Genomic DNA, 17,679 nt, shown 5'->3' on the forward strand with positions numbered 1-17,679 from the left:
AGGATCTGGAGGCCGAGCTGAATACTGCCGTCGCTGAGAGGACTGCGTATGAGGATTTCATCTGCAGGCGCGGGGGAATGACCATCTCTGAAGTTCAGGAACGAGTTGACGAACTGTGGGAGGAATATCATGTACTCCGGAGGAACAATGCGCTGGAGAGCTCGGCTTGCCAACAAGTCGTGAAATCATTGCGGCGCTGGGCTTCTCGGTACGACATCATTCTTTCCCGGCGTCCCTCAATCGAGAGATTCCTTAGGCATTTCCCGCCAACAGATGGTCGCACTCCAGCTCAAACCTCTGATTCACTTGCTCAAAACCCTACTCCAAGTCAGCAACAAACTCAGGAACAACCGGAGACGTCAAGACGAGGACGGACTGAAGTTCGCAGAGGAGCGGTGACTATGAGTGAGCAAGATCGGCAAATGATTCATGAAGAGACTCTTCGCCGCCGAGGTGCTAGAGCTTCCCGGGCTCAGGGAAGAAGCGGTAGGTCGATTAGAGCATCTCGTCGACCTGCTTATTCTTCAGCTGCCCGGAATGGCCGAACTCGGCTTCACGAGGATTTTGTGAATAGATGGCTCAACTTTAGCAACCATGGACAGTAGAATAGTCCTTTGTAATGGTGTAACGCCTTCTCGTAGGGCAGCAGAATTATATGCCGAACAAGATTTAATAAATGAAATTTTCATTTCGCTTCTATCACTGCGTATTTACAGCTCAGCGAAAAAATTTCATCGTGCTCGTCCTCGGTCTTATGAAGTAAACTTCTTTGACCGGACTCGTCCTCGGTCTTATGAAGTAAGCTTCTTTGACCGGACTCGTCTTTGGTCTTATGAAGTAAACTTCTTTGACCGGACTTGGTCCTCGGTCTTATGAAATAAACTTCTTTGACCGGACTCGTCTTTGGTCTTATGAAGTAAACTTCTTTGACCGGACTTGGTCCTCGGTCTTATGAAATAAACTTCTTTGACCGGACTCGTCTTTGGTCTTATGAAGTAAACTTCTTTGACCGGACTCGTCTTTGGTCTTATGAAGTAAATTTCTTTGACCGGACTAAGCTTGTGTCCTAATTTGGCGAGTTTTATCGCTCGGATCGGACTTTCCCTTGTCCTAATTTGGGGATCGGACTTTCCCTTGTCCTAATTCGGCGAGTTTTATCGCGTGGATCGGACTTTCCCTTGTCCTAATTCGGCGAGTTTTATCGCGTGGATCGGACTTTCCCTTTGTTGCAGTTCGTTTCAGACGAACTGCTTGTTTCTTAAGCTGAATTGTGGTCTTGTATCCTCCTTAGAAGCTTGGACTCACAATCGTTGGCTTATATATGTTCTAAAAAGGGGATCAGCCTTCGAAGAACAAGATACCTCAGTAACATTTGTAAGAGACGACACGCACATAGACAGACAAAACGCACATAGACAAATAAAAAGGACGAACAAGATTTTAAACTTTTATAAAACAAGCACAAAGAACAAGTAAAAAACAAAGAAAGCATATACCTCTAGGACCGAACTAGACACAAGACTGACTGACCGGACTGTCTCTTACAAATGGAACTTCTTGAGGTTGGAAATGTGCCATGTTCGGGGTACTTGTTCTCCTGACACGTGAGTCAATTTGTAAGACCCTTTGCCGAGGACTTCTGACACCCGATATGGACCTTCCCATGTGGGTTCGAGTTTGCCCAGCTTTTCTGCTCGGCTTACTTCGTTGTTTCTCAAGACGAGATCTCCCACTTGAAATTGCAGCTTTTTCACCCTTTGGTTATAATACCGGGCTACTTGCTCCTTGTACTTGGCTGCTTTTATGCAGGCCAATTCTCTTCTTTCTTCGGCCAGATCTAGTTCGGCTCTCAGTCCGTCATCATTCATTTCTGAGGAGAAATTTAGAGTTCGGGGACTGGGTACGCCGATCTCAACCGGAATCACGGCTTCAGTGCCGTACACCAGACTGTACGGAGTTTCACCGTTGGAGGTTTTGGGTGTAGTTCGGTAGGACCATAGGACTTGAGGGAGATTTTCTACCCATTGTCCTTTGGCTTGTTCTAACCGAGCTTTTAACCCTTTCACCAAGATACGGTTTGTTACCTCCGTTTGTCCGTTTGCTTGTGGGTGGGAGACCGAAGTGAACCGCTGTTGAATATTCAGCTCTTGGCACCAATTCTTGAATGTCTTGTCGGTGAACTGAGTCCCATTATCCGAAATGAGGATGTGGGGTATGCCAAATCGGCACACTATGTTCTTCCAGACGAAATCCAATGCCTTCGAGCTCGTTATCGTAGCTAATGGTTCAGCCTCCACCCACTTCGTGAAGTAATCCACGGCAACGATAAGGAATTTCATTTGCCGAGGAGCTTGTGGTAGTGGTCCTACTATGTCTATGCCCCATTGCATAAAAGGCCAAGGGCTTTGCATAGCACATAGATCGGTCTGCGGCATCCTTGGGATATTTGCATGGATTTGGCACTTCGTACATGTCTTGACGAGCTGCACTGCTTCTTGTACCAAAGTTGGCCAATAATATCCCCATCTCAGAACTTTTTTAGCTAAAGCTCTAGCTCCGATGTGGCTACCGCAAGATCCTTCATGAACTTCTCTAAGGATGTAGTCCGTCTCTTCTGGTCCTACACATCGCAATAACGGTTGAAGGTAAGACTTTCTGTATAGGACTCCTTCATGAAGTTCATACCGAAGTGCTCGGCATGTGATTTTCCGAGCTTCTCTCTTATCCTCGGGCAGTTGTCCTTGATCTAGATACTGTAAGATCGGCGTCATCCAGTTCGGCGAGCTGGTTACTGAATGTACCTCAGCTTCATCAATGCTTCGGTGTAGTAATTCCTCCACCTTTGAGCTCGGATATGAGGCCAACTTACTTAAAGTATCTGCTCGGCTGTTTTCCGCTCTGGGAATGCGGATTATCCAAAAATAAGAGAAACTTCGGCTAATGCTTTGCGCTTTGTCCAAGTATTTTTTCATCCTCTCATCTCGGGCTTCACTTGTACCCAGCATGTGATTCACTATGACTTGTGAATCACAATGGATTTTGAGAGATTTGACAAATAGACTTTGCGCTAATTGAAGTCCGGCAAGGAGGGCTTCGTATTCGGCTTCGTTATTAGTAGTTGGGAATAAGAACCGAAGTGAATAAGTTACCTCGTGTCCGTCGGGAGCGATAAGTAGAATACCAGCTCCACTTCCCGTCTTATTCGAAGCTCCATCTACGAATCCACTCCAGCAGTCCGGCGGTTCTACTTCGGATTCCTGGGGCTGTGTTAGTTCGTCATTGGCAGGATTTTTCTGTTCGGCAATAACAGGGATTGCTTGATCGAACTTTGCCTCTGCAAGAAAATCTGCCAAGGCTTGTCCCTTGATGGCTTTCCGAGGTAGATATTCTATTGAGTGTTCTCCCAACTCTATGGCCCATTTGGCGATTCTGCCTGATGCTTCTGGCTTGGTCAAAACTTGCCGAAGTGGCAGATCGGTTAAGACGCATACCTTGTGAGCATAGAAGTATGGCCGCAGTCTCCTTGCTGCATTTACTAACGCCAGAGCAATTTTTTCCAGAGGTTGATACCTTGTTTCTGGACCTCTTAATGCTCGGCTTGTAAAGTAGATGGGAAGCTGCTTTAGGCCTTCTTCTCGTACAAGCACCGCGCTAATGGTTTGATCTGATGCCGCTAAGTATAAGAATATCACTTCGGCATCTATTGGAGCAGAGAGAATTGGAAGCTTGGCTAAATAACTTTTGAGCTCGTCAAAAGCCTTTTTCTGCTCGGCTCCCCACTCAAACTTTGGTGCCTTTTTCAACACTTTGAAGAACGGCAGTTGCTTTTCGGCTGCTTGGGAAAGGAATCTATTCAGTGCGGCTAGACATCCAGTTAGTCTTTGCACATCATGTATGGACTTCGGCATCGCCATATTCTGAACAACTTGAACTTTTGAGGGATTTGCCTTGAGTCCGTCCTTTGAAACCCAACAACCCAGAAACTTTCCCGAATCTACCAAAAAGGTACATTTTTGGGGATTGAGTTTGAGGTTGGCTTTTTTGAGCACGTCGAGGGTGGATTTGAGGTTGTCTTCGTACTCTGAAGTGCTTCTGCTTTTGACGACTATGTCGTCAACATACACTTCAACCTCTTTTCCGATCAAATGCCGAAAAAGCTTATCTACCATCCTTTGATATGTGGCTCCGGCATTCTTTAAACCGAATGGCATCTTTTTATAAGCAAAGATGCCGAAGTCAGTAATGAAAGCCGTTTTTGAAGCATCATTCTCATCCATTAAAACTTGGTGGTAGCCTTTGTATAAATCAAGAAAACAGAAAATTTCGAAGCCGATCAAAGCTTCTACTTTTTTATCTATGTTCGGAAGGGGATAGCAATCTTTAGGACAGTGTTTGTTTAGATCGGTAAAATCTATGCACATCCGCCATCCTCCTTCTTTTTTCTTGATCATCACAGGATTGGCCACCCAAGAAGGATATTTCACCTCGAATAATACATCCGCTTTCAGTAATTGGCGGACTTCGTCATGGATGACTTGATTTCTTTCTGCCGCAAAGAGTCTTTGCTTCTGTTTTATAGGCCGGACTGAAGGATCAATATTTAACCGATGAGTGATTACCTCAGGGGGCACTCCGGTCATGTCCAACGGAGACCATGCAAAGACATCTTTGTACTCCTTGAGGAGCTGGATGGTCTTTTCCCGGAGTAGAGGCGTTCCCGCGAAACCGATCTTGACCGTTCTGGATGGATCATCTTCGTATAACTGAACGGTCATTGAGTTCGACTCTGGTGTGACTTCGGTCATTGCGCTTGCCTCTGACTCCGGCTGCTGTGATTGCTATGCTTGATGATGCCGATCTGATTGCTCGGCACTTTTAAGCGCAATCTGCAGACACTCTTTTGCTCTCTTTTGATCACCTCGGATGACCGCTATCCCACCTTTAGTGGGAATCTTGATGGTGAGGTGATAAGTAGAGCAAACGGCCCGAACTGCGTTGAGCCAGTCTCTTCCCAAGATGATGTTGTACGGGGACCGAGCTTTTACCACAAAGAACTCGATCATCGTACTGGAGCTTGTAGGCGCTTTTCCCACCGTGATCGGAAGGCTGATAATACCTTCAGGGCGGGTGTCCTCCTGGGCGAAACTTTTCAGAGGAAGTGGAGCCGGACTGAGCCGAGCTGGATCTACTTCTAGTTTATCGAAACATTCTTTAAAAAGAATGCTGACTGACGCTCCGGTATCCACAAACACTCTGTGGATCAGTTTGTTTGCCACTCCGGCTTGGATGACAATAGCGTCTTGATGAGGAGAGATGGCCGGGACGGGATCTGCATCTGAAAATGTAATCACTTCGTCCTGCTTCAGCCTTTTATGCGTTGGCTCCTCTCGATTGAAGCCTCTGCGCTCTGACTTCAAGGACGATTTAGTCTTCCCGGCAGGGAGAGCATCAATAGTCAGGATTACTCCATCATATTGCAGCTCGTCATCATCTTCGGGGTCCTGTTGCTTTTTCGGATCCTGAGGAGCGCAGTTCGCACCTCTCTGCTTTTTGTTCTTTTTCGGCTGCTTGCTTTGGTATTTTTTTAACGTCCCTGCTTTCACAAGAGCATCAATACCTGCAGCCAAATGTCGGCACTCCTCGGTATCGTGACCGTGGTCTTGATGGAAGGAGCAATATTGATCCTGAGGTCGACGCGCGGCCGATTTCGCCATCCGCTTTGGTTTTTCGAACATATCGGAATGCAGTTCGAAAATTTCCGCTCTCGACTTGTTCAATGGTACGAACTGAGCGGGCGGCTTCTCAGGATTGAGACGTGGCCCCAATCGGTCTTGCACCGGAGTCCTTTGAATCCTTTCAAAAGGAGTTCGGCGAGGATGTCCCTGATCGCCAAAAGGAGTTCGGCGAGGATGTCCCTGATCGCTATGATCGGGCTTCCTCCTGTCTCCTCGGGATGAGCTGTCTAAAGACCGTTTGCGACGGTCTGCCTCATCGGCACGGGAGAACTGGTCCGCAATGTCCCACATCTCTTGAGCTGTTTGCGGACTGCATTCCACGAGCTTTCTGTAGAGAGCTCCGGGCAGGATTCCATTTTGGAATGCCGAAATGACAAGTAGATCATTGAGATCATCTACTTGTAGGCATTCCTTGTGGAATCTCGTCATAAAGTCGCTGATCTTTTCGTCGCGACCTTGACGTATAGAAAGCAGCTGAGCCGAAGTGATTCGGGCTTCCGCTTTCTGAAAGAACCTCCTGTGGAAAGCATCCATTAGATCTCGGTAAGATCTAATGTTGCCTTGGGGGAGGCTATCGAACCACCTTCTTGCGTTCCCGATAAGCAGCTCGGGAAACAGCTTGCACATATGGACCTCATTGAGACCCTGGTTCGCCATGTTATACTGATAGCGTCCCAGGAAGTCATGAGGATTCACTAACCCGTCATAAGTCATCGACGGAGTTCGGTAGTTCTGTGGCAAGGGAGTTCGGGTGATATCGTCCGAGAACGGAGTCTTCAATGCTCCGTACATGGCGAACCCGACATCTCTTCGGTATGGAGGAGATGGAGTTCTCCTGTGATTCCGGTACCGAGGAGGAACAGGAACATGTCGGGGTTGAGGATTCTTCTTCCTGGAAGACACGGCACTACTGCGGTAGTGACTTTCATGTCTGGATGAGGAGGGAGAATCCACCGTTTTCGTCTCCGGCTTTTGGCCCTTTTGCAGGAAAATTAAGAATTCTTCCTGCTTCTCGGCCAAAAACAACTTGACAGCCTCGTTCAAATCGGGCTGCTGGGAAGACTCGGTGCGATGAGTCTTTGAGCGGCTTGTTCCTTCTCCGTGAGAACTGGAAGTAGATTTCTCCCGAGGCTGTTTTCCAGACCTGCGGGCTGGACTAGCTTCCTCATGGTTATCACGAACGGTATTATGGGTGTTATGTGATCTGGTATGCATTTTTTTTGGTGGAAGAGGATCAAAAACTCGCTTTTATCACAGATTTGGTTCTCTGGTTCCCACAGACGGCGCCAGTGATGATTGGGCGAATTTTTGATGGTGACAAATGCGGGTAAAAGAAAATATAGATCACGACACAAGGAATTACGTGGTTCGATTTACTGAGGTAAATCTACGTCCACGGGAAGAAAGGAGGGCAAGATTGTATTGCTTGATCTGGTTTACAGCTTACAAATACAGACTTGCTATATGATCTTTGATGTCTAGAGAGCTTTCTCCTTCCTGTCTATCTGATCTAAGTTCTATTTATACATTGAACTAAGATCGTGGCTTGCATCACCACTAACTAGGTCGTGGCTTACATCATCACTAATTAGGTCGTGGCTTACATCATCACTAATTAGGTCGTGGCTTACATCATCACTAATTAGGTCGTGGATGTCGTGGAGGTCATGAGATCCTGCATGGGTCCACTATCTCCCAGTTCGGTTGAATACTGAGACCGAACTGCTGAACTATTGCCGAGCAGCTTTTGCCGATCTGAGAGTAGAGCTTGATTGGTCGGCTTTTACCGAGCTGTAGGCTGGGGCCGAACTCTTTGGTAATGCCGAACTGATACTCTTCCTTGGGCTTTGGGCTGATGGGCCGTCACTGCTATTGGGCTTGTTTAGTACGTACCCCATCAATATACGAGCAATAAAAGTTCACTTTTACTTACAAAAAGATCGGCAGAGACGAATAAGCATGATTATAGGCGTCATAACTATTTTTAGGAGCTGCGACGCCTACATATATGGTCATGTCATATCGTTAGTGTTTTTCTTATTTTTTTTCTTTCTCCCAAATCTTTCAATTTGGGCTAAATGGAACCGTCCATACCAATTGCCCGAACTATTTTGGAAAATTTTAATAAACAAACCTAACTCGACACTAACAAAACAAACTAAAACAAATCGGCGCGGGGAATAGTTACTGACCCTGTCGGTAGATACCATTGATAATTACCAAAAAAATAAATAAAACAAACTAAAGAAAATAAATTAAATCATCATAATTATAAAAATAAATCATAAAGTATCAAATGCTACTATGCTAGTAATATGCAGATCATCAATTTATTTCAGTCGAAACATAAAAAAGTATATTAGCATCATGTATTATAGAGAATAGTTTTAGAAAATTACCACAATAGCGATAAAAACGCATTTTTTGGATAGAATGTTTCCTCCAAATTCCAATCAGTTGATCGAGATTTAGTTAATTGCGTTTATTTGTCCGTGTGAGTTGTAACTTGAAATAAACAATATACAAATTTGTTTTCATTAATTGTTGAGTGTTAATAATATAATCATACGTATTTAACTACAAAAACTTGTCTAAAAATTTAACAAAAACATTAAAAGTTCACAGCAATTGGATAAATAAGCTCTAATGAAATTGGTAGTGTAATTAATTTAAATTTTGAATTGCATGTAAAACTAACCTACTTGTCCCAAGAGCATCAATCATTATCACATGTCATCATACTTCTAAATCTTTATTATCATGGTCGTGAGTTTGAGACAAGTCACATCCTCAAGAGAAGGAAACATCCCCAACCCTAGTTGTGGTCTTGCCACATCACTATCCCCGACCCTTTGGGGTTTTGACCCTATCGCGAAGAGCTGCAAAGCTCTATTAAAATTGGCTTCTAAAATTACTATCGACTCTATGTTGTGACCTCGATGGCTGTCACACCGCCTCTGCTTTTCATTGTCACCGACTATCTTTTTCACTATGTCCAATTACACGAATTTCATTCGCAGGATCCGCCATTGATACCACCCCACCATGTATTAATCCCTCCCATCCACATTTTCCTATTCTAAAAAATATTATGCCCAAAAAGGACTCCCGAAAAGATAAACATGATCTATTTTTTTCATTTTTCTTAGTATTATTTTTTTTTTGTTTTTGGAACAAGGTGCAGTCAAAATCACATGACAATACAAGATTGGGTTTCTGTAAAGCTTTTAATTTTGGAGAATTCAATATCTATGTTATTCATGTATAGTTTGCAATAAAAGGCAACGAGAGACAGTGACGCATAATTGAGTTTACTTTCGGAGTCTTGTGCAATTTATTTTAAAATTGTTTGAGTTGATTAGTATTTTTATTAATTGTGGGCCAAACAAATCCCACTAAAATAAGCATATAGTACTATATAATTGTGTAGAAACCATCAGGTACGTACTGATCCTGGGCCACATCGGATATAATCAAATGCAATCAATACGAGTAATTAAGGTCTAGTTTAAATGTGAAATTTGAAAAATTATTCAACATGCATGATATAATATATTATCATAAAATATAAAAATATGCACATATAATTGCGCAATTTAAACGAAGATATTGAAATTTACTTGGTCATTTTTGAGCTATAATATATCGACCAAGAACGAAATCACTTGAAAATTGATCTATTTAACTAATAAACTGACAATTCTAAAATTAATACCTCATCTAATTATTAGTACAATTTAAAAATATACGATCGTGGATGGTTTGGGATGATGGGGAATAATATGTTTCAGTCCAAAAAATTATATACGTCTTACATTAATTGAACAATATGAAATTAGATTAAGCTAATAAAATGGTGTCCATAAACTTAATTAATTTTCTTGCTTAATTAAAATTGTGGGCACCCCACATCTGCAATATGAGAATCGTGGGCACAATAATAATTATTCATGTCGGTGAAGTTGGGAAAATGGATCGCACTTATTGTTTCGAATTCTTATTAATTTTCTTAATTACTAGTAATATTTATCATATTTTTATAATATTCTACTAATTTTTTAGTCTTGTACACCATGTCAATTAAATTGAGACATCAAAAGTCTTTTATTAGATCACATGATATTCAATTGTATCGAATTCTTATCAATCCTTTTATTAGGTCACATATTTAATATTCTCAATTATTTTCCTTAATTAGCATACATTTCCATTAGAAAAAGGAAAATAAAAACAGACTATTTAGAATTATTCAAAACTCATTGAAAAAAGAACTGTTCAATGATAAATGTCCGGCCCAAAAGAAAAAAAAAATGAAAAACACAATTTGCTTACATAAAGAAAAAGACTAATAGGAGACGTTCATGGTCAGTTATGGGTTCATATCAGCCCACTTACACGTGTGATATGAAACTTGGAAGCCCAAGCAACAAAAGCAGGCCCACACTGTTTGGATCATTAAGATCAGATATAGTTCTTGTTAAAAATGTGATATACAATTCTGGTAAAGCAGCAAGTAATGGCTGACTTGGTTGATAAAATGACCTATTTAACCCCGCCCAAAATCGAAACATATCCATATTGGTTACAATTTCTTTCACCTCAACTCAAACACGACATTGCGGCGACCTCTATTCCGACAACCAGAGGGTAACGTACAACACAACATTGTTCGATTACAGATGTCCTCCGGCGTATTCTGATTTTTGTCGGTGGGATTCGGCATGCCCTCGTGAATCGGGTGGTATAGTCGTTCTAGCAAGAAGTGCACTGGATCAGCAATTTTAGTTCTTCAGCACAAGTACCTACCCCTTGATTACACATATTCGCCTACGAGAAGTTTCATTTTTACGCAATTGAGGAGCATTTATACGTTTTCAGTTGCAAGCGTATAATTTGGCTTATAAAATCACTTGTATAAAATTGAGGGTTGGACCGTAAAGTGTGGTGTGTTAGCGCAATTGGTGGTTTGTGGTTACTCGTACACTTACGATCAACATTCTATTTATATCTGATGTTGGGTATGCGGAAAGTTTTATTTTGGTAGGGCACAACATAGCACGATGAGATTCTCCACCTATGTGCGGCTATACATGCTCCTAGAAAATATCATGCTTTTTTAGTGAATAGAGACAACTGTACTCGCCAACCGCTAAATGAATGCTAGGACATGAAGGGCTAAGTGTATACATATGGAGCACGCAAGAAGATACAATTTGCAAACAAACCCTTCACAACATTACTTCGATAGTGGCATCTATCTAACTCATTTTGTTGGCAAATTGAATAAGATGTCACCATTGAAGTTATGGTCTAATGTATAAGTGGCGATGGTTGGTGCACAGGTAAACCATCTTTTGGAAAAAATATATACACCTATAGCAAAGAATTGGGATCCAAACTTACATTATTCCTATTCTACCTCCAATCACCATTACTCAATGGAAAAAGAATTGTGTTCAAGGTTAAATGTTCGGCCCAAAAGACTTAAAATTAAGTCTTTATTGCTATATTTTAAAATATGAGTATAAATACAAATAACCCCAAATATCAGGCATTAAGTTGCAATAAACCCGAGAGAATATTGGAGCATAAAGTTAAGACTTAAGAGATAAACTAGTAATTATTTTGTCACACAATTCCACCATAATAAAATATTTTATATATGCATGATTCGGCCATCTGCAATTCAATCGAATCCAACAAAAAATGTATAATTTCTATAAGGGGCATCAAATCAATTGAGGGTTGCATGTTGCATAGATACTTTTATCAGAAGTGATGCTCAAATCCGCATAATCTCTTCTTTAACTTTTAACAACTTTCAAAGATTCCTAAAGCATAATTGTGGCAACGTATATTTTAGATAGGAATATTATATTGTGGGGTTAAAACTTTAATTTATACATATTCATCATGTTGCATCAGTAATTTAGAACTTTGATTTAGTGGTGAACAATTGTGGGGGTTAAAACTTTATTATATACATATTCATCATGTTGCATTGCACCATAATTTAGGACTTCGATTTAGGGGTGAATAAAATACCTGAAATTCAAAAATTCGATTCAAATCAAATTGATATTAAAATTTTGGTTCGGGTGTTTTGAATTTTCAGTTCAAATCGGATCAGATTTTTTAACAATTTTAGATATTTGTACAATTTATTTTCAAATCCTAAGTAATCTAAAATCTAAAATATATAGTGTTATAATTATAAAACATAACAAATATAAGATCTTTGTGATGAACAATTCTAATTTCAAATTATATATTTTTTGAATTAGATTTTTGGATTGTTATATTTGTATGCAAATTTGGATTTTTCTAATGGGATTGTAATTCATAGGCTGCTAAGGAAATATAGGAGTATAATAGCTTATTGACTTAGTAAATAGCCAAAATATCCTCATGGTCTAATTAATCGTCTATAAAGTTAAAACTTGAATATGAATGCCAAGTACAAAGTGAGCTAATAACTTCTTATATACTGAATTTGATGTATTTACAATAATTTTAAATAGTTGAATTAGATCGACGACGGTTTCGAGTGTTTGACCGATTAATTGGAGAGAAACTGTATTAAACAAATATGATTAGTATAAGTGATATAATAAGTGATTAAAAACAAAACTCACGACAAACTTCACTGAAACCCTCTTAATACTATTCAACCCCAAATAAGTTTAGTGAAGAAGCCCACCAATCTCAACTCTCCATTCCACTCTACAGAAAGAGAGAAGAGAGAGAGAGAGGCGAAGGTCAGATCTCCCTCGCTCTTGAATCTCTTCGCTTCTGCTCAGTTAACGCGTCACTTTGTTATTGCTCAGGTTTTACTTTTCTTGCCAGTTCTCTGCTGGTAGTTTTTCTTGTATGAATTATATATCCGTGTTGTTTAGCAGTGTAGTTGCTGGCTGAATTATTTAGCTCCGGGTTGTGAAGTTATTATGCACATGTTCCTCGTCATTATTTCAATTGTAATTTTTTAATTGAATTTGGGTTTAAGTGGTGAAGATTTGTCATTTCGCTGCGTGAAGTGGCTCCAGTGTTTCTAGCTAATATGAATCCTTCGATTGTAGTAGAAGCATGATGGAGAAAACTTTTTGGTAGTGTATTTATTGCTGGAGCTTCTGCTTTGTTATTGGTGTATTATGAATTTGTAAGCCGTGATTCTGTTTTGGGCTGTTCAAGTGTGTTTATTATGAGAATGTTTGTTATTGGTAAACAGCTTATTTTTCTATTTTGTTGTAAGAGTGTGCTTTTGCCGATTTTGGTTGCTTTTAGAATTAGGATGAGCGATTGAGAGAAGTTTGTGTGCTATGTCCCGTTTACTCTGACCATTCTGGAGAGATTGCTTTGGAGAATATCTCATGATTGTAAGATTGGAGAATTGTAGATAGAAGATGTGTTGCAAGCATGTATATGATAGATGCCTTTGGAAAACTCTCCACATGTCGTTTAATTTTGGCTTTAGAATTGTTAAATTTTAAGTTGAGTGGCTGAATTTATGGAATTGTGGATTCTAGTAATGTTTAATTTTCCTTAATCTGTTGAAAAACTTCTGGATTTATGGGTTGACTGTGCACTAATAATATGGACTCTGTTTTTGGTTATTCCAGCTACTTGGGAATTCAAGCGGGGGTTTAACATTCCAAATTCCCAATGCTAGCTCTCGGTTCTTAAAATTTGAGATTCTAAAGTGAACATATTTCGAGTGGGTATACATAGAGAAACCATGGACAGGGATACTGGTTCTGGTGGTCCATCAACACCTAGTGGGCCTACTGCACGGTTACGTCGGCGGAAAGGCTCGAATGAGGTTTGTCAGGGCTTGTTTGGTTATTTTTAATTTCAATTTGGTAATTAGTATTTACAGCTGAATATATAAGTAACTAAAATAACTCTAAGTATACATGTACATTGATATTGCATTTGTTTTTCTTTGCTTAGGCTATCTATAGATATCCTTAAGCTATTTTAGCTTTTGAATTCTACTAGTTTATTCGTAACTGCTTTCAAAGATTTCATTTATTTGCCTTTTTTTGTCAGGTTCCTCCAGAAGTTGAAACAAATGGCGATCGTTTACTTTTCAATGACCGTAACAAGTACAAGTCAATGTTGATCCGCACATATTCAACTGTTTGGATGATTGGAGGCTTTGTCTCGATAATATACTTGGGTCACCTTTATATATGGGCCATGGTAGTGGTTATTCAAATATTTATGGCTAAGGAGCTGTTCAATTTGCTTAGGAAGGCACATGAAGACCGGCAACTCCCTGGTTTTAGGCTCTTGAATTGGTGAGTAGCTTAGCTTTTTGCCGACTCTCACATATTTTTGTTGGTTATTCTCTTTTATGGACTTCAGATTTTATTATCCTTAATCCTTAGCTTGTTCTGTATGATTTATATACTTGGAAATTTTCTGTTTTTTGACCCGCTTGCATAGTTATTACAGGGTGGTGTCAATTACATAAATTTGGACTTGCTGAGCTTGCTATCTATCTCATTAATCCCGACCTCCTTCTCTCTCCCTCTTTGTTTTTTTTGTCGTGTCTATTAGTCTAACATTCTCTTACATGAGATCACTTCATACTCTTCAGGCACTTCTTCTTCACAGTCATGCTTTTCGTATATGGTCGAATTCTCAGTCAAAGGCTTGTGAATACTGTGACTATGGACAAATTTTTGTATAAGCTGGTGGGAAGGCTTATAAAGTATCATATGGTTACCTGTTATTTCTTGTATATCGCAGGTTGGTAAATGGTTGTTGTTACTCATTTTTCTTCTGTAGATTTTTGTATGCATCATTAGGCAGTATTTAACTAGTGATTTTCCTTTTTCAGTTTGTTAAATGTCTGTGTACTAGAATGTAAGATGTCCTGTACATATTTGGATAAGAAACTGAGTATTACCTCCCTTGGTTGGTTCAGGTTTTATGTGGTTCATCCTTACATTAAAGAAGAAGATGTACAAATATCAGTTTAGCCAATACGCTTGGACGCATATGATTTTGATTGTGGTGTTTACCCAATCAGCCTTTACAGTGGCTAATATTTTTGAAGGAATATTCTGGTAAGACAACTTTGGTTTCCCTGTTTACAGTAAAATGTAAATAATTGCTTTGGATTTCTACCTCCAAAGTAGTACTCCGTAGTTACGGGAATGGGCTGATGATGATAACAAAAAATGCATTTTCTATAACCCGTCATTTTTCATTATAATTTGTTTATTTGCTTCAATTTCGTGCCCCCAAAATATTTGTGCCAATATTGTGATATTACTCTAATACGATTATAACTTTCTGGTTGAGTCAACAAAGAGAGTTACATAGATTAAAGCTTGAATATGCTGTAGGAGAATGTTTTTCTAGAATAATTGAGGGTGAATTAACTATTGATAATTGTACTACTGTGATTCCTTTTACTGTTTTGTTTATGTATCTTGATGGCTTCAACTTAGCTTTCCCTGAAAGTAGGGCCTAAATCATACACCTATCACATACCATTTACTAAGAAGTGAAATGGTGCTTGCTGATTGTACTCCCTCCGTCCCAACTAAGTTGAGTTGTATTCCTCTTTGGGATGTCCCAACTAAGTTGAGTCATTTCCTTTTTTAACAAAAAATAAAACATCCAATCACTCTTACTTTATTCCACTATCTACTTTACTCTCTCTTTATCTTTCCTATTTTATTCCTCTCTCCTACTTTTCAACACAATTTCTTAATCTCCGTGCCCAAAAGTTACTATGTCTCAATTTAGTTGGGACGGAGGGAGTATTATATAAGTTTGAACTATTATGTACTGAAGCACAAGATAACGACAATTGCAGGTTCCTTCTTCCAGCCTCACTTATTGTCATCAATGACATTGCTGCTTACATTTTTGGGTTCTTCTTCGGGAGAACTCCTTTAATCAAACTCTCACCAAAGAAAACATGGGAAGGCTTTATTGGCGCGTCTTTTGCAACTATGATATCTGCCTTTGTGGTTAGTAAGCCATCCATTTTTATCAATAAAAACCTGAAAAAATGGATACATCAAACTTCAGTAAAAGTTTTTAGTTTCGCTACCAAGGTCTATTTCTGTTCTTCAAATTTATAGTAGTATATCGTTTCAGATTTCCCAAAAGTTATCTTGAATAATGATTAATCTGTTTACTCACATGCCTCTCTTTGTATCTTAGAATGAGTTCATCTTTAAACTACTTAAAAGTATATTTATGGGTAATCTACCTTAATAGTTATAGGTGAGCTGGTTCTAAAATTTTGGCAGTAAATTTATCAAATTTCTCATTTTTTTTCTTCAGCTGGCAAATATATTGGGTCACTTCCAGTGGTTAACATGTCCAAGAAAGGTAATTGTGGCAATTTCTTAGTTGGAGATTATTATTATTTTTTTTGTTGGTGGAGCACTCGAAACTTTCTATGTGATTTTTTTAGGATTTGTCGACTGGTTGGCTTGAATGTGATCCTGGTCCACTGTTTAAGCCCGAGTATTTTACTGTCCCACAGTGGTTTCCTGAATGGGTAAGTGCTTAATCTTTTGTTTGAGCCTCAGTAATAGCTCTTATCACCTAAGATCTTTACTTTTATCAAGTTAATTGATTTTAATGCTAATTTTATTCTTTCAGCTGTTTGCTGAAATTCTGTCATCATTGTACTCTACCTGGTGAATTCCAGTTTAAAGTTGGCTAATTATGAGCTACAATAAACTTCTTGCAGTTTCCTTGGAGAGAGATTTCTATTTTACCTGTCCAGTGGCATGCATTATGTCTTGGTCTTTTTGCATCAATTATAGCACCTTTTGGAGGCTTTTTCGCCAGTGGCTTTAAACGGGCTTTCAAAATCAAGGTTTGGAAACCATCTGTCAGTTAAATTTCTTTTGTTGGAATTCTGTTCATACTCTTGCCTCTCGATAATTTTCTGGTTTGTTCCAGGATTTTGGAGATAGCATTCCTGGACATGGTGGTATCACAGATAGAATGGATTGCCAGGTCGGTTTCAAAAAAAATTGTGATTTATGAACTGCAAGTTAACAATTCAAAGTTGCACCTTATGACTGCCCCCCATTTTTATACATCGCATCAATGGCTACTAAATTCTCAAACTCTCTTGGTGGTTAATCTTCTTACTTTGTTGTTGAATATTCTAGATGCAACCATGTCCTCATTTTTTGATTAGGTGTATTGGTATAGAATAGTTGTTGTAGGGTATTGATTTTTCTTTTCCATCCCCTGTTATTATGGCAATGCTCCAGTGCACATGGAAGTTTTTTAATTAAGTTGGAAGTTGATAAATGTCTAATGATGTTTGAGTTGGTCTGAACAGTTGCTGACATTTGCGTCCAACTTAAATTCTTGGTCTGATTTTGTAACAATTATGTCCTCTTGAGGTACTTCCCATGTTCTGCTTATTAACACTGACCAATATGCAGATGGTGATGGCCGTCTTTGCATACATATATCACCAATCGTTCATTGTACCACAGAGCCTGTCAATCGAGATGATCATGGACCAGGTATGTGCCTGTGATTGTCTACACAGGAATACAATTGTTTGCTCCTTATAACTGAAAATTGTGTCGGTTTTGTAGATTCTAATGAACCTGACGTTTGAGGAACAGAGAGCGCTATACACAAAACTCGGGCAGATAATCATGGAGAAGCAGTTTGGAGAATCCTGAATCTCGAGTTCAAGAAGCCTTTGCTTTCACTAGCCCTGTGTTTTAGTTTTATTTTTGCTTCTTTTTTTTTCTTCTTAATTTCTATATGCTCTGTGATGTTGATTTTAGGTTACCGGTATTGTATAGCACATTTGTGTAGCTTCTGAATTTGTGGGTTAGTTGCTAGTACTTTTTTGGAGTTTCAATGTGTAGCAAAAACTTGAGCACATTTTGATACGTTGCAAAATCTGATGAAATAAACATGTTCTAATTCGTATGCAAAA

General features: G+C 39.5%; 1 protein-coding gene across 3 annotated transcripts; it reads left to right on the forward strand.

Annotated features, from left to right (window-relative positions):
- The first annotated feature begins 12,359 nt into the window (after positions 1-12,359).
- On the forward strand, positions 12,360-17,679 carry LOC121804804 (phosphatidate cytidylyltransferase 1). 3 transcript variants are annotated; one of them, XM_042204482.1, is made up of 12 exons: positions 12,360-12,493; positions 13,352-13,551; positions 13,782-14,032; positions 14,335-14,486; positions 14,665-14,806; positions 15,565-15,721; positions 16,041-16,088; positions 16,174-16,260; positions 16,456-16,584; positions 16,671-16,727; positions 17,168-17,251; positions 17,327-17,679. In XM_042204482.1, exons 2-12 carry the CDS (start codon positions 13,468-13,470, stop codon positions 17,414-17,416), a joined length of 1,281 nt encoding a protein of 426 aa, XP_042060416.1. In that variant the 5' UTR covers positions 12,360-12,493; positions 13,352-13,467; the 3' UTR covers positions 17,417-17,679. The 3 variants fall into 3 exon arrangements, with proteins under 3 accessions (XP_042060416.1, XP_042060417.1, XP_042060415.1); XM_042204481.1 differs by having other exon boundaries at positions 12,386-12,562; XM_042204483.1 differs by lacking the exon at positions 16,456-16,584 and having other exon boundaries at positions 12,384-12,562.

The sequence above is a fragment of the Salvia splendens genome, chromosome 5 (assembly GCF_004379255.2).
Source record: "Salvia splendens isolate huo1 chromosome 5, SspV2, whole genome shotgun sequence".
NCBI classification, from domain to species: Eukaryota; Viridiplantae; Streptophyta; class Magnoliopsida; order Lamiales; family Lamiaceae; genus Salvia; species Salvia splendens.